This window comes from Staurois parvus, unplaced genomic scaffold (assembly GCF_062004578.1).
Source record: "Staurois parvus isolate SC_StPar_1 unplaced genomic scaffold, SC_StPar_1.0 ptg000299l, whole genome shotgun sequence".
Classification (NCBI taxonomy): domain Eukaryota; kingdom Metazoa; phylum Chordata; class Amphibia; order Anura; family Ranidae; genus Staurois; species Staurois parvus.
This window is the reverse complement of record NW_028318095.1, coordinates 3,365,067-3,388,251: the sequence shown is the minus strand read 5'-3', so window position 1 is coordinate 3,388,251 and position 23,185 is coordinate 3,365,067. Positions and strand designations below refer to the sequence as shown.

General features: G+C 40.1%; 1 protein-coding gene across 3 annotated transcripts in view; it reads left to right on the top strand.

The window, feature by feature from the left end:
• ROBO1 (roundabout guidance receptor 1) overlaps positions 1 to 23,185 on the top strand; it is a 1,375,987-nt gene that overhangs the window by 698,842 nt on the left and 653,960 nt on the right. For 2 of the 3 annotated variants that reach the window (XM_089682910.1, XM_089682909.1), the window contains exon 1: positions 19,891 to 20,125. In XM_089682910.1, coding sequence (XP_089539036.1) covers positions 19,891 to 20,125 — 235 coding nt within the window. Of the gene's footprint in view, positions 1 to 19,890; positions 20,126 to 23,185 lie in introns of those variants that run through there. The other variant, XM_089682911.1, reaches the window with a different exon arrangement.

Sequence of the window (23,185 nt, the reverse complement as noted above, 5' to 3'; positions counted from 1 at the left end):
GGAGTACACCACCACAAATATAAAAAATGTAAATCTTATTAATTTAGTGTGTGAATGTAAATACAAACTGCATTGCACCCCTCCTATGGCAGTTATTTCCTATATATTAATCATTGTATAAACATTCATTTTGGTGATTGGCACGAAGACTTACCATGATTTTTCCCTAATGGAAAATAAACTCCTTGTCAGATGATTGCTTTTTTCTTACTTGTTCCAGCTTCTTCTATATTGGTGAGGGGTAAAAAATGACACGGATGTGATGTGAATTGTTTTCTCATACAACACGCTACATACAATATAGTTTTCATTGAGGCATTGCTCAAAGGGTACAGTCCACCTTTTTGTCAATAATCTTGCAATCTCAGAACCCTTGCCTGTGATGTAAGATAGGTATTCCCAAAACAACCCTGCTAGCTCCCTGTTGTATCTCACATACAGAGAGTCTGATGTATAAGGTCACTGCTGTTAAGATGACTATATCCAGGCATATTGTTCGCAGCAGCAGGTTGACAGATTTGGCCATCCATGGTTATGACCAAATAAAATAATTGATTCTTCGATGTATTGGGATTGATTTACTAAAGGAAAATGTGCTGTGTACTTTTCAAGGGAACTTTCTCTTAGCTAGTGAACGAAATGCAAATTAATTTTAGAAAGAATACACTTTTTCATGCAAGGAAATTAAAAAAAAACAGGATTTAAGAAAATACAATGGACACATTTTAGTAGAGAAGATCTACAACCTTTTTTCTTGTTTGTTAATTCACACATACTGTATGAGCACTTTAAAGTAAATGTGTGCTTTAGTAAAACAATTAACATTGCTGGGGAAAAGCAGACAGCAGACAGTTAAAAACAGGAAATTGTTAAAGTGGCTCTGAATTAAGGTGAACAAAACCCTCTACTATCTTTCTTACCCCTGTCCCTAAACACTTACCTGACTCCTCTCACTGATCCAGCACTGACTCGGTTGCAGTACTGCTTTCCTCACTTTCTGGTCTCATACGAGACTCTGAGAGCAATGGGACACATAGGCTCTTGCTGCTGTCAGTCAAAATCCTGTGAAGAGGGAGTGGGGACATGGCTTACCTGCACTCTGGTGTCCATTTATGACACAGAGAATAGCTGCGATTCAGAGAATCACAGCTATTCTCTGGTCATTCACAGTTTATGACACTCAGGAGATCAGCGAGGAGCGATGTCAGCTCTTCACTGGAGATCTGTGTTCTCCCTCCAGATTCTCCAGCCCAGAGCTGGAGAATCAGAGGAACCGCAAACTAAGCAGTGATAATTTACCTCTGCTTAGTAAACTGATCTTTTACTGTAATCTCATGAGATTATAGTAAAATCAGCCATTTTCCAGTGTTTGTAGACCGTTCTCCAGTGTTTGTAGACCGTTCTCCCTTCGTTCGGAGAACTGATCTACACCGCTTCATAAACTACATTCACAGGAGAACTGTGTTCTCCGAGAATGCTGGAGAACTGAGCAGCGATCTATTACCGCTGGTTCGTAAACTGACACCTCTCTGTGTCTATGAACATCAAAAGCACACATGCCCAGGTGCCCCATAACACATGGCTTGCTAAGGGGACACTCGAAAGAAGCAGGAGTGGATAGCGCCACCTGGGGACCAGCAAAAAGCAGTTATATTGTTGCAAAGAGCAAGTAAGGATAACCTCTTTTTATTTTAAGAAAAAAAAAAAGAACAGCCTTTGATATCACTTTAATAACAAGAGCACCACACCATATCTTGAGAAACCATAAAGTGTTTATTTAATGACAAAATGGCAAAAAGACAAGCCAATGAATTTCTGGGGTTCTAGTGGGCCTGCTTCGCCAAGGCCTAACATTGCTGGAAAGAATTTGAATGATCTTGTGCTTGAAAGGGGTTCAGAACTCTAAACAATAAAATTAAGTTATTAAGTGCCATCTCCAGCACAAGATTAATACCTCTTTAATACCATTAATACCAGTGCCTCCTATCTCCATTTTTCAATTTCAATGGTCTTTATTAAATTTTTTAAACAGTATAAACAGAGGCAATAAAACACGCCCACGCAGGGGCTATCAATTGCACAGATAAACAAAATGCAAAATAAAAAAAAAAGGAAAAACAATGCTCTAATGCCAACAGGGCAAAAGGTACGCCCACGCAGGGGCTATCAGTGGCACATAAGGTACAAAACAGTAATGTAACTGATTATAACAATTAAATGCAGCTGTCCAGTCACACCAAAAACAGAGAGAGAGAGAGAAAAAAGAAAAGAGAGAAAGAAGAAAAAAAAAAAAAAAAAGGGGTGGGGGGCAAAGAGCAGGGATTCAAGAGCGCCAATACCGAACGCCATTACATCCCCAGACTAGCCGGGGGGAGTGAGGGAAGGGCATATTGCAACCACGGCTCCCATATTTTCAAAAATTTACGTTGGGAGTCGTTGCGGATACTCGACATCTGTTCGTTGAGCATCATAGTGGTCATACGATCCCGCACCCCCTGAAGAGGGACAAACGGACTCTTCCAGGCCTGAGCAATTGTCCTAGTTGCGGATAAAAACAGATAGGAAGCCAACTTCTGCTGGTGAGCTAAGAGGCCCGGTATGGGGCAATGAAGCAAGGCATACCGAGCATCCCGGCGTATGGAGAGATGGAACAAGGTGAAAAGGAGGCCAAATACACGAGACCAAAAACGAAACAGTCTCGGGCATGCCCACCAGATATGTAATACATCACCACGATGACCACAACCCCGAAAACATTGATCACTACAGGCAGGGTTAGCCCGGGCCAGCCGAGCCGGAACCCAGTACCAACGAAACAATACCTTATAGGCTGCCTCCAGTGTGGTCCTATCTCCATTTTTAATCTTCCTTTACTGGAACCATTAGTCTCCTTAGACTGCAACTATAACCCCTTGGAAAATCCTTACTTCTGAATATAGGGACCATCAGTAAATCGTGTCCAAAGGACATATCACCAAGCCTGAGCATTCCAATGTGAAAAGATGAGAGATAGTAAGTGTGCCAGTGCTGAAATCAATCATCTGAATGTCAGTACTTGCAATAGGAACCTTCAAAGGAACCTTCGAAGAAGAATTCTTAGTTTCTGAAGAATGCTTAGGTGTACTTTAGCAGTAAAAGTCCTACACCATTTATACCACTCCTCCTATTCTATTGTTAAAGTTTCAACAAAGATTAGAAGACTGGACATTACCAGACATTACCAGACTGGATGTTAGCAATCATTCTGGGTTTTCTGGGCTGCGTCCATGGTGCTGAGCGGAGGGGGGTATGTTTACTGCATAAAGAACTGCCTATACAAGACCATTGCCAAATGCAGGGGAATTTATTAGCCAGTCTGGAAGTTATTAATATACCTTTACACACAAAAATATGCTTTAACTCAAGTAATGGGAATGCTAATTACAAAAACATTTTAGGAATACACTATTATTAATATATATATATATATATATATTATAATTATTTATCAGTTGTTGACAGGGCTCTTTTTCTCAGAGAGGAGGTGCAGGAACTCCCACCTTCTGACGCATCCCTGTCTCCGCCCCCCACCCATCTTTGAGCACCGTCCCTTGGTTCTACCTCCTACCCACCTCCCAGTACTGTCCCTTTTAGAGAATACATAACCAAGTATCATATTGTTGTGCTGCGTAATTTTGAGTCTGTTAATGATAACAACAAAAGCAGTAAAATAGATCAAAAATGGTGTGAACCTCCTGCGCTCAACAATGTCCGACTATATCTAACCAAGAGAAGCTGCTAACATTAAATCATATACCAATGATAAACATGAACATATAAATGGAAAAATGTAGTGCTATTCACACTAAACGCTAAAAATACGTGCGTATATCCATATACATATAAGTGTCAAATAGTGTATCAATAAGTGAAAAATCAAACAAATTAACTGATAACAAAGTGATATCATGCAAAAAAATTACCTTTACAGAAACTAATAAATGTGAACACAAATTTAAAACACTCCAACAGTGATGGTGATTGATACTGATTACAGCTACTAATAATGCAAATTAAATGCAACCCTCAAAAATATGTGCATAAAAATACAAAAATTAAAAAACGTGTACAAATACACACACATATAACTATACATACCCCATTCAGTGAAAACACAATAGATGAGATCAAATGTGCATATGCGTGAACATAATACAGTGCAACCGCACACAAAAATGTCTATTCAGTGCTCATAAAGTTCAATATATGCAGATGACAACACTCAGATGAAAAAATATCGATAACACTCGTGCTGGTATTTGTGTGAAAGTGGATATGGTAGTTGACAGAAGATAATCCGACCACCGGCTGGATAAGCCTCTCACCTTATAACTTCGACCCTTGCGGGTCAAAGCGTTTTTTGGGATCCCTCTCACAGATCCTCCAAGTCTGCTGTCACCAGGGGCGGACTGATCATTTGGAAACTCGGGCACTGCCCAAGGGCCTGGGGTCAGTAGGGGGCCCCATGAGATGCCCCTGGTACCTTTTTCATAGGCTTTTTTGAGTTTGGGCAAGGACACAGGGGCCCCATGATCCCCTATTGCCTGGGGGCCCCATGAGTTGTCAGTCCGCCCCTGGCTGTCACTCCAAAGAACTGCTCCCACCGCACACAAATCTCCCTCAAGGGGTCAGCACTCCACTAATGGCTCCTCTCCAGGTAAGATCAAGTGCAGCGCCAATATCTCATTTGGAACATAAAACACATGCTCCCATAGTGTAGTATATTTATTACTAATATAGTGACAGTAACAATAAAATGCGCATTCACATTAAATAGTAGCAATCACAACTCCAACCCTATGCTTTTGGATGATGTGAATATGTATGGGTGTACAACAGGTGTACCAAGATGGCCGCTACGCCGGACGTGCGTCACTACGTCCGGCCCTAAAAAATAGATGCAGTAAAATAGATCCCCTGCAGACAGCAACAAAAGCCCCCACTGGCAACAATAGATCCCAAAGCAAAAATAGACCCCACAGCAACAATAGACCCCCTGGCAACAATATATCCCCCAGCAACAATGGCCCCCTTGAAACAATATATCCCCCATAGCAACAATAGATCCCCCCACAACAATTAAGCCCCCAGCACCAATAGACCCCCAGAAGCAACAACAGATCTATAAACCCTCCAGCAGCCAGTAATAATAGACCCCCTTCCTCAAAAGTAGTTATTACCCAGCAACAAATGACCCCCCAGAAGCATAAGACCCCCTAACAACAGGTCCCCCACCAGCAACAACAGAATCCCTACTCAAAAATAGATCCCCTCCAGCAACAATAGATGCCCTAGCAGCAAGCATCAATACACCATCCAGCACACCCCTGCACCCCTTGCCATTACATACATCCAGTACTGGAGGGGCCGAAACACGTTCCCCCACGTTCATTTTGAAAAAAAAACCCTGATTATTGATATTATTTTATCACTGTTCATCTAAAAACAACCATAGGGTATATAAACCACTCCTGAACTTTTCTTGTTTTCCTGAGTTTTAGCAGAGAAATTTTGTATTCTGTAGTGCATGTCTAACCTTTATCCTAAGCTGTGTTTTCCTCAGCCTTTTCCCTCCTCGGTTGTGTTCATGTTTTTTCCCCTCCTTGTTCCCAGCTGACATTTTCTTTTTTTTTTCTTTTTCCATTTATATGTCGCAGTTCTTCGCTTTCTTTGTTATAAATTGCCTTTCCAAACATGGCTGAAGCTTCTAGATTGCAGTAGTAGAGGAACACGGAGGCAGACAGGGCTACATATGGGAGGAAATTAAAAGATCTATGACCTGAATAATTCTACAAGGGAAGAGAAGATAACCTGCGAAGACACATTTGTGCTTGTGTCTGAGCAGCAGGGTTCTTCATATCACGCTGGGCAGATATATAAGGCATTATTAACCTTAGCAGCGCAGTGCAGTCATCTTAGCTACTTTTAACAGTACACATCAATCTTCCTTTACCAAACCCGGTGATCTGTATTTTACCACTCTTGAAATATGTGGAGAAAAAACTGAAAACTCCAAAATTGTGTAATATGGCAATTTTGTGCAGTTGTATTTTTATATACATTTGCTTACTATGGTCATCTTACTCATTTATGTGAAACTGTAAATAAAAGAAACAGGTTTACATACCACGAGCCCAATTATATTCAATGCTGTCAGATTCTGAATGGCAGGGAGATTAATGAAAAAAGTTTTCATAGCTGACCCTCTTTTGGTACAAGAGAAAAAAAAGTTTTCATAGCCTTTGTGACTGACCCTCTTTTGGAACCAAATCCCTCTGTCCCTTTTCCATCTAAGTTTTCCATTTTTTTTTGCTCTAATGACCTCTATAAAAATGTATAATTCAGCTACCAAAAGTGTTGTACTAACCTACATATTTTTGAATCTGGTAATTTGAAAATCCACAGTGTCCATCTGCAGAAAATAAAAGTGACATTACTTATCTATTTAGCCCCCTGATGGCACCACAGTACAGATCTGCCACCAGCAGTATATATTGTCACACAAGGGGATTTTCAGCAAAAGCCTAATATAAAAAATATAATTCAAGAATCTCAACATTTCATATACTTGGTATGTATCTACAGTGCAGTGATTAAAATGGGGAGATGTCATTTGATGGGAACCAATCAATGGGTTTGGACATGTCTGCAGACAGCAATTTTTTATACATACAGTAGACCCTTTTAGAGAATTTGCCAACCCAACATTTCATGTTACTGATATGTGCCTGCTGTACCATGTACTTTTATGTTTTCTTTGTACTGCTTCCATTGTGTGAAATCCCTGGTGTTCCTGTCAGTCCCTCAGCTTTCCTATTAAACTGACTACACTAGACACAAGAGCACAGCGTGGTCAGTTCTCTAGCTGTGCAGTTAAATCAGTCTACTCTCCTCTGAAGATCAGACTTGTCTTGACATAACTGTCCCCTACACAACCATTCACTGGGAAGTTCAGTTTGCTTCTGTTTTGCCTCCCCCGCTCTTATGTAGCTGAGAACAGAGGGAATGCGATCACTTATAAAAAAAAGGAGAAAAAACATGTTGAGAATGTTTTTATCTCTATACACAAATGTTTTGCCCTTCATTTCTATTTGAAACTGAAATGGTTGTTTTCGACGGTGAGGGTTCACATGTACTTTAATTATTATGAAACCATATTTTAAAATAATACAAACATTTTTATAAAAAATCACAAGGAACCCACACACATATCACATACACAAGCAATTAGAACACTCAGAGGTACAAAATTAATTTATTACACTATACACATTAGATATTCCCACATGTACTAGAGATTTACCGGTAATAATAGAAACATAATTTTAATATAACAGTAAAATTAATAATTGGTATGTTGGGTTTTAAGATTTATTTTTACAAAATGAATTTAAATGTACAAAAAATAATGAGAAATATATTAATTGAGAAAAGGTTTTATTCCATATATTTAGCATGAATTTTGATGACTATGTTATATAGAACTATCATGGGAAGTACAAAATTATCAATACCATCATTTAATTACAGTATATAGATCCTATGCTTTGAAATAATAAAGGCCTTGGGGGATTGGGGGTGTGGGCTTTTTGCTACCTTTCAAGTTTGTTATGTATTTTTTATTAGATGTGAAAAAAATGAAAAAATAATTCATCCATCCGAAGGGCAAAATGGGAGGCAAACCTCAGTCATAATAGCATGATTATATAATTATGGCTGCAGGATAATGATGTCACAATGTCTGCCATAAACCCATTGCTTATACATAACTAGAGCCATTGCACATTAATTTGTTGGATCAGTGATGTGGTCTTGTAGCTGAAAATCCTATTACTATGATGATTAGTGGTGCAAAGCAGCAAGGTTGTCAAAGCCATCTTGGTAGTAGCATGTAGGAAGCCTAGATTGGTTGTAAAGGGTTTTTTTTAATAACAAACATGTCTACAGTATACTTACCTGGTCTGTGCAATAGAATTGGACAGGGCAACCCGAACCTCCTCTTCTTCACTGGCATTCCTCTCCTCCACCAAATGTCCCCAATGAAAAGCCATTTCTCATGGGGGCACTTGTGTGGGCTCACTCCTGAGCCCCGCTGCTGCATTATTGACACTCCCACTCCCTCGTCACTATCTTTGATTGACAGCAACAGTACCCAATGGCTCCCACTGCCTCAGCAAAGCCTGTGAGACCCAGAAGTGAGGGGAGAGAAGAGCTGCAGACATGCACAGTGCTGTATCAAATGAGGGGGGGGGGGGCACACAGATGCCTGAACATTTTTTAGTTTAATGCAAATAATGCATTCAAGCTAAAACAAAATCTTTATGAGAAGAAGTAAAGTAAATTAAAACAAGAAAATCTAATTGGAATGCTGAGATAATTTTCTGTTATTTCTATATTCGAGTCCAAGCACCCCTGTGCAATGAACATGGTGGTGTTGATAATTGATTTCTCAAACATTAGATTGTCTGAGCAGATTGAAAGAAATCCAATTAGATTACACAGACTCTCCAAGATTTATGAGTGATGCATTTCAGCAGTGCTTTTAATTGATTAGTTTACTGTGAGCACACAGTGTACCAGAATGTACAGTTTTTCCATAAAAGTAGTAAATCTGTGAATATGCTTGTTATGAAAACATTTCAAAGAGGTTCAAATTAAAGTTATATTTTGTATTTGGTAAAACACATAATAATTGAAGAATAAAGGAATGACAGAAGGAAATCTAAAACTACTTATTGCAATTAGATATTCATAATTTGTGTGTTTGCGGGTATAAACATTGAACAAGCTTTTAGCACAAACATTTCTAATAACAGGCTGGCAATAACAGACGAAACACAAACACCAGGTCCATAATGTGACCACCATAAAAATCATCACTGTTAACTGATACTCACCATGAGGATCACTCCAGACATGTTTTACATTGCACTTAGTGAGTGCACATCAAAACCAGAAGCTAAAACTCTATCACAAACCACTGCAAATGAAAGTCTTCTGGTTTGTGTTTCTGAGCAAGCTACACTGATCTAAATCCAGCCATACATGTATCAAGATTGGGTCAGTATAGCAGGGACCGGCCGAGATTTGATCTATGTATGGGCAGGCTGATTGCACTCAAGTAGGGTTGCCACCTCATCCCTTTAAAACCGAACACATATTATTTACACAGGTTCCGTGGCTGATTAACCCCTTGACAACCGGGTTATAGCCGAATGACGGCTACAGCGCGGTTGTCCAGTTCTGGGAGGGCGTCATATAACGTCCTCCCAGAAAGCGCCCTCCACTGCCCTCCCGCACACCCCCCAGCGGCGCATACTCGGCGATCTCCATGATCCCTATGTCCGACAGACAAGCTGATCACGTGATGTGGTAAAAGGCCAATCACAGCAGCCTGTAAATGCAGTTGCTGGTTATCGGCTGCACTTTCCTCACTCTGTCACAGCATGAGGAAAGTACTGCCGATAGATAGATAGAAAGCAGATCGTCACTGATCATCAGGGCACTGATGATCAGTGCCCTGATTATCAGTACCCAGCAGTGCTACCCACCAGTGCCACCCACCTATGCCCAGCAGTGCCACCCCCAAGTGCCAAGTAGTGCCACCCACCTGTGCCATTCAGTGCCTAGCAGTGCCACCCACCAGTTCCCAGCAGTGCCCCCCATCAGTGCCACCCAGCAGTGCTGCCCAGCAGTGCTGCCAGTCAGTGCCCAGCTGTGTCGCCAGTCAGTGCCATCAGTCAGTGCCACCCATCAGTGCCCATCGGTGCTGCCTCTCAGTGCCCATCAGTGCCGCCTATCAGTGGCCATTATTGCTGCATATCAGTGCAGCAGCATCAGTGCCCGCTCATCGGTGCCACCTATCAGTGCCGCTATCAGTGCTGCCTATCAGTGCCCATCAGTGCTGTCTATCTGTGCCACCTCATCAGTGCCACCTATCAGTGCCCATCAGTGCTGCCTATCAGTGCAGCGTCATCAATGCACATAAGTGAAGGAGAAAAATTACCTGTTTGCAAAATTATATAATAGAAACGAAGAAAACCTTTTTTTTGAAATTTTTTGCTCTTTTTTTGTTCATAGCGCAAAAAAATAAAACACCCAGTTGTGATTAAATACCACAAAACAAAATTTCTATTTGTGTGAAAAAAATGGTAAAAATTTCATATGGGTACAATGTTGCATGACCGCGCAATTGTCATTCAAAGTGCGACAGTGCTGAAAGCTGAACATTGGCCTGGGCAGAAAGGGGGTATAAGTGCCTGGTAGGCAAGTGGTTAAGATGGTAATTAAAAACACTTAGTAGCTTATCTGCTCTAAATCATCCACATAACCTGTGTAATTAATATGTGTTTGGTTTTAAAGGAATGAGGTAGCAACCCTACACCCAAGTAGATATATCGATTGACTTAGGTACAACCAGTCTGCAGCATCTTTTACATTTGTTTACTGCTGGCAGCAGAACAGTAGCTAAGTGGTTAGCACTCCCGCCTAGCAACACTAGTGTCATTGATTCAAATTCCAACCACAGCACTGCCTGCATGCAGTTTGCATGTTCTCCCTGTGCCTGGGTTTTCTTCCATACTCTACTGCTGCTGAGTCAATTGCATCCTGTCTAAATTGGCCCTAGTATGTGTAACTATGAATGTGAGCTAGAGACTTTAGATTGTACGCTCCTTGAGGTTAGGGACTGATGTGAATGTACAATATATATATAAAGCACTGCATAAATTGATGGCGCTATATAAGTACCTGAAATAAATAAATCATTGTGTTCTGCCTACAGGGGAAGGCTCCCCGTGCCCCCCACCTTCAGAACACAATACCACTGCAGGAGGCATTCTGGCATTCCCCCATCAATACTGACTGTGTTGACAGGGAAATCCAGCAAATGTATTTCCTTTCACCCATGGTGGAAGGAAAGAAGATTGATCCATCTATGGGCTGCTTAAGATCATTGGGATAGTACTACTATGTGGGCTATCATAAAGCTTTCCATTAGATCCAACCTTGAATCAGGGTTGACCAATACTAGTTACCCTTAAAGAACCACTATTGGGAAAAGGATTGCATTCTGATACTTGTGATTATTACACATAATGATAGCATTCAGTGTATTCATTTTCATTCACAAATATTTAGTGCTATTTTTTAAACATTTAAATAAAACTGTTCAGCAATAGTGACTGAGGTTGGGACACATCATCGCACTGCCAGGAGTGCCTACAATGATAGGAGTGCCTACAATGGTTACTTTGTGTAGCACAATCCTAGTATAGGATGCTAGGCAAATTTAGTTTTTGGCTTCTGTAGTCAAGGGAGTGGTGATTATTTGCTCTAGTCTGTTGAGAGTTTGACTGCTTCCCACTGCTTCTGGAAGAAGTTTCCAAAATATGGGGCTGTGAGAGGCAAATGACAAGCCTAGATATTTATCATGGCCTTTCCAATCCCTGAAGGAGAGTGCCCAGAAGGTGGCTGGGGAGGTGATAAACAGTCTGGAGGCCTGGAGAGAGAGTTCTTTCCTTGTCAGGTAGGGTTCTAAAGACTCCAGGACTGATGACCCCTGAGGCAGCCTGTAGACTGTGTAGCTGTTTATGAGGTCTCAGCAGTGGTAAGGCTGAGAACCTGAATGAACCTTTCCAAGGAACTGGCTATGGGATTTCACCTTATGGGAACAGATCTGGAGAAGGATTATCAAAGCATAGGCTCAATGTAATAAAGGAGTCCCTACCGGGATAGAAAGATAGAAATGGAGTGAAAGGGAAGCAGAAAGGGAGGGAGGGGAAGAGGAGCTGGAAAATGTATTACCCATTGTCTCTGACTCCAGAGATTGAGTAGACAAAGCAAGGTATTCTCAGACTGTCAGGGCTCGGGGAAGATAAGGCATAGGTGAACCATGGGTCCTAAAATTTGGGAATTTCACTTCTTTATTATGGAGGATACTAGACATCTCATTCACAAGCATCTTTAACCTTATGGAAAGCAGCTGTGGATTTCTTCCATGCCCTGGCTATTGTTTCAATATTCTTTCATCTATATTTAATATGCTCCACAATAATCTCAAGCCTGGGACAAAATACACTTAAATAATTTTGATTAATTTGTCAACCTCATGTCCAGTTCTTAATATAATCTTACTTTTTTCCCCAATGTGATATTGTGTCCTCTTTCTATTCTTGACTCTGGTTATCTGCTCCTGCTGCCCTTGCCTTAGTTACATCCTTACTAGCACTCTGCTCCAAGTTAAATTGCTAACCTCATTTCAAAATATCAACCAACTCATCCTCTTCACTTCTCTCAAAACCTTCTGCACTCTAGATCCCTCATCCTCTCCTCCCATGCTCATGTCTAGGACATCTACAGAGCTTCTCCCATCATCTGAAAATGCCTGCCCCAACCTGTACAACTGTTTCATACTCTGCTTGCCTGTAGGTGACAACTGTCCTAACCCTTTTGTAACTGTACTGTTTCCCTTTATTCTCTAAAGTGCTGCACAAACTGTTGGCAGTATGCAAATTCTAAATTAATCCTGTATAATAATATTTGTAAAGCATTATATACAAATTTCATAATGTGTGTTTAACATAAGGGTTAATATTGGTGCGTACAAGTAAAATCTGTAGACTACTGCGACTGGAGGTGATGAGAGTGAATACATGGATTCATTCAGAGAGTTTGTTTTTTTGCTCTCCCCCTCTGCTGGTCACAGACCTGGATTCCACATGCAGAGCCTGGAGACACAACACCAATTGAAGCTAGACACCGGGAGTAAAAGCTAAATACTGTAATAGTTACACATGTGGACAATTCTTGGTGTTCCGTTTAACTCTTTATTTGAAAACTTTATGCTCAGTAGGAATGACCTTGTTTGTAATGCTCACTGATAATTTGTCTTTATCAAATGGAAAATTAGCTCAGACTCACAAACCAGAACCTTTCCCAGGAGAATATCTGCAATGATGCCTTGACAAAGATAAATGAGCTGCTGAAACTTGGGTTGTACTACATATATATAGTAATGTACAACTTTCTGAACTACAAGCACTGCGTATATTATGGCTACATTAACAACATCTTCATTGTTCACGACTGTGCAGAAAATATAATTTATACATATAATATATATTATATATACATGTAATAAAGGAATACATCCTTAATGCCACATTCAATGCAGAATTAAAAGTTAAATCAGAAGTAAAGTGTTGTGGGGGCAGCCAGCGTTTGCCATCACATCCAAGTATTCACAGCATTAATGACAAACTAACCTCTTGGTGTCTTCTTCTGCCTTCTCCTGCCCTGATGACCCACGCAACCACTCTGTCCCCACAAAGGCCATGTCCTTCTCCTCTTCTAGGTCTGCCATCTTCTTGCTTTGCCCATTTGGCAGACAATGATTACATGCAGTATCTTCTGCACATACACACAGGAGTTACATTATCATGGCACCCAACTCCATTCCAGGGTTTGTACACTGTACTGTGAATGAGCTTCAGTGTACTGATTTACTTTGCTAGCAGGTACGAATGTTTTGGCAGAGGGGATGTATAAATCCTCTACTACTGATAGACCCTACCTGCTAGAAATTTTCCTTATTTACCGTTACTTCTGCTTTTTATCTATGAGCTGCATATAGAGAATAAATCCTACATGATCAGAGCTTTGGTATTCCTTCTTCCCCACTCCCTTTTGTCAATAATATAGAGATCTGGAAACCTATTTTATTTGTCTGTTTGAAATGCAGGAGTGGAATTCCCAACACAACCAATGTAGTCTTCATGTTTTCTACTACACTTACATCTAAGGTATCAAAGTGTTGGCACTAAGAGGTTTTCTACAGTCTTTGAAGCTTGAATATGATTTGAGATACAACTAGCAAAATGGGGGAACACTGCACAGCACAGATCTCAGGAGATAGACCCTAATACCTCACACTCTAAAGTAGTGTTTGAAATGTTGCTTCTGTGGATCACAGAAAACTCTAATTAAAATGGAGCTAAACCCTCCTATCCTTTACAGCCAAAGAAGCTGCCATGTTAGCTTTTGCTTAGTCATTAGTTGCCATGGGGCTGCACGTGTGAAAATTTGATGGCTTGACAGTTCAGTTGAGAGTACAACAAACCGTAACAGTTATCATTCACAGTTATCATTCACATGTCTTGAATTAATGGGCTTAGTTCCATCTTAAGGGCAGATGTTGTTTGCATGCGTTTTTCCTGCAACAAAATCAAACACAAGTCAACAGCCTTCCATTTACTTCAATTGTGCAATGTGGCTGACAGTTCTGAAGCTATATTTGACTTTTCTTTTAATGCATTTCTTGAGAAGATTTACTAAAATTTGCACATTTAAAATCTGGTGCAGCTGAGCATGGTAGTCAATCAGCTCCTAACTTCAGCTTGGTTTCTATGAAGAACTGCACCAGATTTTGCACTTTCCAGTTTAGTAAATCTCCCCCAACCATATTCTATTGATAACTATTTGAACTGCCTGCAAAGTAGATCAAACGCAGCTTTTTGTTTTTTAATGCATGAGCAGCATTGCATTTGCATGCAAAAAGCAACATTTGTCTACTGTACACACAAACACAATGTAAACAGAGTGGACTTTTGGACTTTAGCACAGTTTTCATGCCTGGTGGGTAGTATTCACAATTGGTTTCATGCATTCAGTGGAATTGCTCTTTATTCTTTTAAAAATGATGAAATTGTTTTTCAATCAACAAGAATAAATACCTGAAATGTATCTGTATCAGTTGCTACAAGCAAACTGAATTGTGAATTCAGGCTTGCAGTACCAGTGCCAATTAGCAACCTGATGAGAGGTAGAGGAAGGTACTTGGCTGAGCTTACAAGCAGGAAAGATATTATGTCAGGTGTGACAAGTGAAGTAATGTTCATGAAACGGGGATTGTTTCAGGGGGGTGAGCAATGGCAGAATATCTGCAGAACTGTAAGCTCTAATAGGCATTGTAACCTTTCATATGTGATGTAGCCCTTTACATCGGTAGGTAGAGTACGATCATTACTATCCAAATACCATGCTTCATTGCTGCTCAGCAGCTACTGTCATATTGTTCCTCCATGTGGAGAGTTCAATACTGGTTCTAATATTGAACTGTAAAGTCATTGCTTTTTCTAAGTCTATTCAAATCTTATTCAGTGTTGATGTTATGTACCTGGTCTAAGGGCCGACTTTACGAAAGGGCTTCCCTTGTGGCTAGGTGCCATGCACCCCTGAAGCTGGGCACAGGAACTTCTAGGCTCAAAGAAGTACGGGTGCTGTTATGTAGATCTGCCAGAAGCTACTTGCAGTACAGCTATCTGGATAGCTGTCATCTGTACTATTCAGGACAGATGGAAGGACCTCAGTTGCACCTGACTATGTAGTGACACCAGGGAAGCGACCACAGGCAAGGAGGCACCCAAAGAAGAAGCAGGATTCGACTGGCAGGAACAGACTGAAGAAGTGTAGTCATGATGGTAGCCAAAGTCATACACAGGAAGGCAAGCCAGGGAGTAGGCAGGAGCATGGTCAAGAACAGAGCCGAGATCATACACAGGAATACAGTAGAGCAAGCAGGAGAGTAGTCAAGCCAGAGCCATGCACAGTAGAACAAGAGAAGCGTCCTTAGACGAGTTCTTAGAAGAGAAGAGTCCTTAGAGCAAGCCAGGGTCAGGTAATCCAAGGAACACAGAAAACACAGGAGCAAGGAGTACTGGTAGCAGAAGTCTGAGTGCAACCTTTGCCCTTATATAGGGCATTTGGCACCAGTTCTGACAGAAGATGTGTGTGAACGTGTGAATGTTCATGCACATTCACGCATTTTTGAGCAACCGAGCATGGACATGTAAAGTATTGGCAACTACGCCAGGTCTTTTCTTCAGCACATGCACATTTTTATTCTGCTGTCTCCTTTTCAGCACATGTCCATGTTTTTTTCTGAATAGCACCCTAACAGTTCAGCCCTGATTAAGGGGTTAGTGGTATTGCCCCCTCAAGCACATTGGTGTTTTTATATAACTATTTTACCTACAATTAAAATTATGTTTGACTCTTTTATCCTATTTTGGTCTGGAACTCTTTTCTGTATTTCTATGGTTTGAGCATTCAAAATTTGTGGTAGCCTAAATAGTTCCTGTATGTGTATTTCAGCTGTGTATTTAGCTCTTTTGTTTGAAAGGACATTTGAATCAGACTATTCACTATAGACAATGGAATGTACAATTGTCAATGTGGATTGGAAATCAGACATAATTACAGACCTTTCTGGATTCATACTTGCCAAAAACACTCAGGGTGTTCCTGGACTAGGTGGGGTAGCAGAAACAATAGATGTAATTTTAGAAGGCATAGGAGGGATTTGATTAATTTTATCTAAACCCATTTTATTACAGACTTGCACGGCTATATGAAATTTATAAAAAACAGTCTAAAATATGGTGGATGTAACAATTAAATCTTAAAGTGGAACTCCAGTTGGATAAAATGTAGAAGGGTTTGGCCCTTTGTCATATTTATATTGCTGCATTCAATATGGGTAGATATTCCTTCATTATTTGTCCTGGTGACAATCATTCCGAGGGCAGAAAGTAGGCAGAAATCCAACATTTTACAGTTTTCACCAGAAAAAAGTAGAGGGAATATTAGTTATTGTACCATGAGTGTATGGTATAAGGTGGGATTTATTTGCACTTTGTAGAGATTTTCACTCATTTCTTGTAATGGCTCTTGTATAGGAAGTGAGCGGAAATTTCCCCAATGGGGTTAGAAAATGCAATGAAACCTTACACACTCTATCAAAAACAAACATTCTACTTATAAAAAAAAGAACTGTATTTAACTTAACCACTTCAATATTGGGAACTTTCATTCCCTTCCTGCCCATGCCAATTTTCAGCTTTCAGTGCTGTTGCACTTTAAATGACAATTGCATAGCCATGCAAATCTGTACAAATATGAATTCTTTATCTTTCATTTTTAGACAGATATAGCTTTCTTTTGGTGGTATTTAATCACCACTGGGGTTTTACTTTTTGATAAAAAAAAAGACTGGAAAGTTTGGAAAAAAAAAAACTAAAAATGTTTCTTAGTTTCTGTTATAAAATTTTGCAAATAAATATTTTTTCTTCTTCACTGATGGGCACTGATGAGGCTGCAACAATGGGCACTGGTGAGGCTGCACTGATGGGCACTAGTGAGGCTGCACTGATGGGCACTGGTGAGGCTGCACTGATATGCACTAATGAGGCTACACTGATGAGGCAGCACTGATAGGCACTGATGAGGAGGCACTGATGAGGCTGCACTGATGAGATGGAACTGAGGGGCACCGATTGGCGGCACTGATAATCTGCACTTATGTGCATTAGTCAGCTCCACTGATGGGCACTGATCGGACTGCACTGATAATCGGAGCACTGATGATGCCCTGTCAGCCTTACTGGTTATTGGCTCTCCTTTCCTCACAGTGACAGTGCCTGAGGAAAGGAAATGTTTGGACACAGCTGATAATATAGTAAAGGGCCACTGTGATTGTACCTTGATCTGTAATCTGCTGTGTTCAAAGGACACAGCAATCACAAAGTGTGCTGGGTGCATGCCCCAGGGGGCACACAGGAGGCATGTTTTGGGATGACATCCATGGACACCCTCCCAGAACAAGAGAGTTGTGCTGAAACCGTCTTTCGGTACTGAGGTGGTTAGAGTAAATAAATACATAAATAAAACCAAGTCCATAGATGAATGGTGTAAATATAAACATAAGACAATGCATTTTGGCACCTGTCATTCACAATGAATGCAACTATATATTATGCATACTTGTTTTATGCTTGAATTATTTATTCCGATGACAGATACATGTATGTATGTATTATTTCTATTTTTATACAAATTGCTACATAACTATTTATTTTTAAACAAATTAATGATTTCATAATATATATTATTAAACTGTATAAAACCCTAACAAAAAAAATATACTGTTCCCATTTGATGTGTTAAATATAATAATAATAATAATCTTATGGAGAAAGCAAAATACGGGTGTTAGGTAGAGGCAAGATAGACAGGAATTGCTTTAGTGCTAGTTCACACTAGATGCAGTGCAGTGCTCTTTCTTTCTGCATCAAAAATGCATGCAAAGTATTTTCCATGTATTCCAATGGACCTGGTTCACACTAGTGCAGTCAGTTCCAGTCATTTTCCAGTGCAGAATAAAAAGTAGAACATGCTGCATTTTTTTCTGCACAGAACCATACTGGAACATGGAAAACTGCATCAAAACTACACCAGAACTGTGTGTGGTGTGAACTGTAAGCAAAAAAGTATCCAGAATGCATCCGGAGTGCATTTTTGTAGTGTGTATTGGCACTTAGGTCATTGGAATACCTGGAAAACACTGTGCATGCATTTTTGATGCAGAAAAAAAGTGCCCTGATCTAGAGTGAACTAGCCCTAAAAGTGGACAGTATTTGAGATAGTCGGACAGATTGGGGTAGCAAGTTCAATAGGATGGGAGAGGCTCAGGACAAGTCCTGGAAGTGAACATGGAGGAGGAGACAAGGGAGCTAGAGAGCAGAAGGTCTTGGGAGGAATGAAGAGAACAATTTGGATGGTATTTTGAAACTAGGATAGTGATGTAGCTGGGGGACAAGTTGTGGATGGATTTGCAAGTTGTTAGTATTTTGAATATATATCAATGAAAGCGTTTTGTTATATCTTTTTGATATGGACATAAATACCTGGTGATCCTGCCAAAAATTTGGAGAAGCTAGCAACTTCTTGTGCAGTGCTATTTCTAACAGCCTTATCAGCCTGACACATTACACCTCTGTGAACTGCAGAACACCACCCTCCTGAAGTAAATGTGTGCTGTCACCCTAAGACAGGAAGTGCTCTACTGGCAGGATCACCAGGTGAAAAAGAAAATTAACTGAGCCACCATATTTAAGGACTGGTAAACTGCAATATATTTTCTTTTTATATTTAGATGTTTTAAGATTCTCAATTAAAATTTTGCACACTGCAATACAGCCAGGGCAGCACATGATTCCCATCCAAAACCAACCCTGAGTTTCCGGGAGTCCATTTGTCACATTACATAGTATTTACATAGTATTTACATTTTGTTTTTGAGTTTAGATACACGTAAAATAATCTTGTTCGGTACTGCTGATAGCAACATTCACCTTACTGAAGTGTTTTTAGATTATAAACTTCCAGAATGAAGAAATTGGTGCCTAACCCATATCATAACTCCTAAAGCCCTTTTTTAATTTGTACAAACAGATGCATAATCCAATAAACAGTGTATTTTGTGAAGCCGATGTGAGCGTGTGATTCTTGTGTCTGCTCAATGCACTTGCACTTCTGTCTCGTCTTCTAGTTATAATAAAACACTTCATTCCACAGATGTTGTGGCCTGCTGCCCTCCCTTTTTGTCTTTTTTTTTATGTTGTCTAAAATAAAAAGGATGCCCATTTTCCGCTCCTTCTTGCTTCACAAGACCCTATTTTTCTCCCGTTCTCCCAACAAAGGGTTACTCCCAAGAGGCTCCAATTGTCACGAGATGGAGAGATGATGGCTAGTGATCACAGTCAATAGCTTTGATTAACAATAAGGTAGAAAATTAGCAATGCTAGCATTCAGCCATCCTGCCTTCCCCTCTCCATATGCTCAGTGCAGCCTGTACTGATTGCCCCACTCCGGGTAGTCTACATGCTGAGAGACAGCAGACAAGGTGCACTGGAGAGGTTACAATTAAGCCTCCATAAACACCGAATGAAAGATTATATTGCCAGCATTTTCAGATCTACATGAAAGCCTGTTTTTTTTGGGAGCCTGATTAAGATGTTTCACAGGGAAGTGTCCTGTCTGCTGTTTGTGTGTGTCCTCCTGCTATGCTTGGATTTAATGGTGTCTGGATATGTGATGAGCAAAACTGAAACTTCTGTAACTACTATGAACCCATCATCTGCAGCTGTGATGTTATTCTTAACAGACACGGATGACCTAAAAAGAGGAAGCAATGGAGGAACTTCACCGCCCACATCCGACAATGATGACAACTCTGTGATCTACACAGGTAGAGTGAACCACTTTAACTTTTTTGGCATTCAGTTGTATTTGTACTGTAGGATTCTGTTTTGATGCAGTGGAGGTTATTTACTAAAAAAGTAAATTGCTAAATCTGGTGCAATTCTACATAGAAACCAATCAGCATTCAGATTTTATTACCAAAGCTTAATTGAACAAGCTGAAGTTAGAAGCTGATTGGCTACCATGTGCGAATGCACCAGATTCTGAGTGCACCAATTTTACTAAATCTCCCCCATTGGGTCTGATTTACTAAAGTAGAGGCTGTTCAATTTGCAAAGCCAGTGTTAGTAAATATGCTGAATTTATGTTCCCTTTTCAAACCAAATAACCTGTGAAAAAATTAAAAATCAGAACTTTTGCTAGCACATGATTGGTTGATTTAAGTAAAGATTTATATTTTTTAATAAGCTCAGAAAACATTTGCTTTTCCTCAATTGCCTCTACTCCCTTAAGCTGGCCATATTTGGTAAAATGTCTCCTGTTAAGGCCCACAAGTTAAACAAGAGAAATTATTTGATTTCCCCATCCACATTTAACAGAGTAGTTGGAGGAATCTGTGGTGTTGGCTATTGTATTCCGATAGCCCGCACCCTCTGCTGTCAGAATACTACAAAGTGTCCCTGTATCTGATTGCATTCAGACAAGAATTTGCTGTCTGGCTCCTTTAAGAAAAGTCAAATGAAATATTTACTTGTCGACCAGGTGGTGCCCCAACAAGGCCACCGGTGTAAAGAACTTCATCCAATTCAGCAAGAATCAGACAAAATTCAAACAGTATATGGCCAGCTTAAGTAAATCAACCTCAATGTAGCTTTTAGCAATGGCATGCTTATCTGAAATGGCCAGTCCACAGACACAACTAATTATTTCATTATGATTGATAGCTGGTGGGTTGAAATCATCTAATCTTTACTGCTTGTGGGATGCAGGCAAGATCTCAACGCTAAAGTTCTTGGCTCTGCTCCCTTTCTATGGAGTTTAACTTATCCTGCTGCATTATCTATGATATTAAGTAAATGCAAGATCCAAGAAAGTGAGGTCCCCTTGTAATGGTTGCTCCACATGGGTGGAGTGGCAGTGATCTATCTGGCAGAGAACCCAGGAGAAGCCAATGGATGATTTGGTGCCCTGGAATTCAGTCAAAAACTGAAATAATGGTTTTGAGTGGATTAACTCTTTAATCAGTCAACAGTCAACATGAAGAGCATAGTAATAATTTAGAACCTGAGAATTCTCTTTTGTAGTTCTTCAGTGATTTTTTCGTTTCATTGGGTTACTGTTAGTAATGAGTGTCTAGCCTGACCAGCTTTGAACCTTCCTTTGTGAAGGGGTGAGGAGTTAAATCCCAACATGTCATAAGCATCATGGGATTAAGAGATACAAGTGAGGTAAAAGTTTAGAGAAAGCAAAGGATGAAAAGTTTGCTTCCCACTAGTTTCTGTATTCTACTCCTCATTATTGCTGTGCATTGTCTTATGGAATAAACTTGCATATTCTGTGGTCTTTGAGTGTCGACCCTGTCAGGAGCATGGTGTTACCCCACAAAGCCAGTCGTCCTTCAGAACACAACTGAATTTAAAGGAAATGGTTAGACATAACTCTTTTGTAGTTATGACTCCTTCTGTTAATGGGTTTCATTGGATTACTGTTAGTGATGAGTGCCTAGCTTGACCAACTTCTAACCTTGACCTTCCTTTGTGGAGGGGTGAGGAGTTAAATCCCAACATATCATATGCATCACAAGTTGAAAAAAGTGGGATTAAGGAATACAAGTGATGTAAAGGGTTGGTGAAAGCAAATGTTAAAAAGTTTGCCCCCCACTGGTTGCTTTAGTCTGCTCCTCATCTGCTGTGTGTATTGGTTTTTGAAATAAACTTGCATATTCTGTGGTCTGTCAGGAACATGGTATTTCCCGGCAAAGCCATTCGTCCTTCAGAGTACAACTGAGTTTAAAAGAAATGGTTAGAAAAATGAATAGTTTATTATTGTCTTATCTCTGCTGTCACACTGCTTTCCACATAGCTGCTCTGTGGATGGCATTGTGAAGACACTATCAGCATACCTGATAAAGTAAATGAGCTATTTGCTTTGCTGAAAGTACTTATATCACCTCACAGAAGCATCAGGTAGCTAAACGTGCTATAAATTGGCCATGAACAGGCTCATCTATTTCCACAAAAAGGACAATTGCTGTGTAAATCAGTCCAACTTAATTTGTCCAGCCCGGACTTATTTTCTATGACCGGCATGTCTTGGGGTAACCTTTGAAGGTACACTTGATAGACATGAGCTGTGAAAAATGACTGTGTAGGATTAGTTCAGTTGTCTACTGTCCTCATGAAGTGTAGTTGCTTGCTGTTTTCATGGACATACACTCAAACAAAGCATGCGGGTTCATGTTTATCTGGAAGCATTAGGTGAACACAATAGATCAACATCTGCAACCAACACTGGATATATGGCTGACTTTATTGATGAGAGTTTTGGTCTTCTGAGGCCGTTGTGTGCAATAATGAAGACTTGGCTTTATTTGCTGTTTGTTATTTAAGAAATGTCCTGAAGATTAGAATGCCTATTTTTTTTCAGAGTCTGAAAATTCAGTGCAAATATGTTTGTTAAAGATGTCATTGTTTGCAGGTGATAATTCATTGATGAGAATATAGAGAAACAGATTCTGAAAGGGTTCACCCATCTAAACCTGCCATTTATTTTTGGGTGGATAATGGAAAAATCAATTGACTTATCACTTTATTTATGTAAAGTATCATGAACGAATTATGGAGACTGTCAATGCTAATCTCCCTCTGAAAATGTGAGGTACCTGACCATTATGATGACCCTTTGGCTCTAATAAGCTAGGTCATGACGTAGAGCAAATATGTAGATCAAGAAAGTCATAGAAAGGTCAGAAGTACTCGTCCTAATACTTGAGTTGTACCAGAGATGTAATGAAATGAGTGGGTCAGCATAACAGCCAGGCAACTAGCATTTTCAAAAGGAGAGCTCAGCCTTCATGTGTTTATGATGACAGGTTTTCTAAATTGTC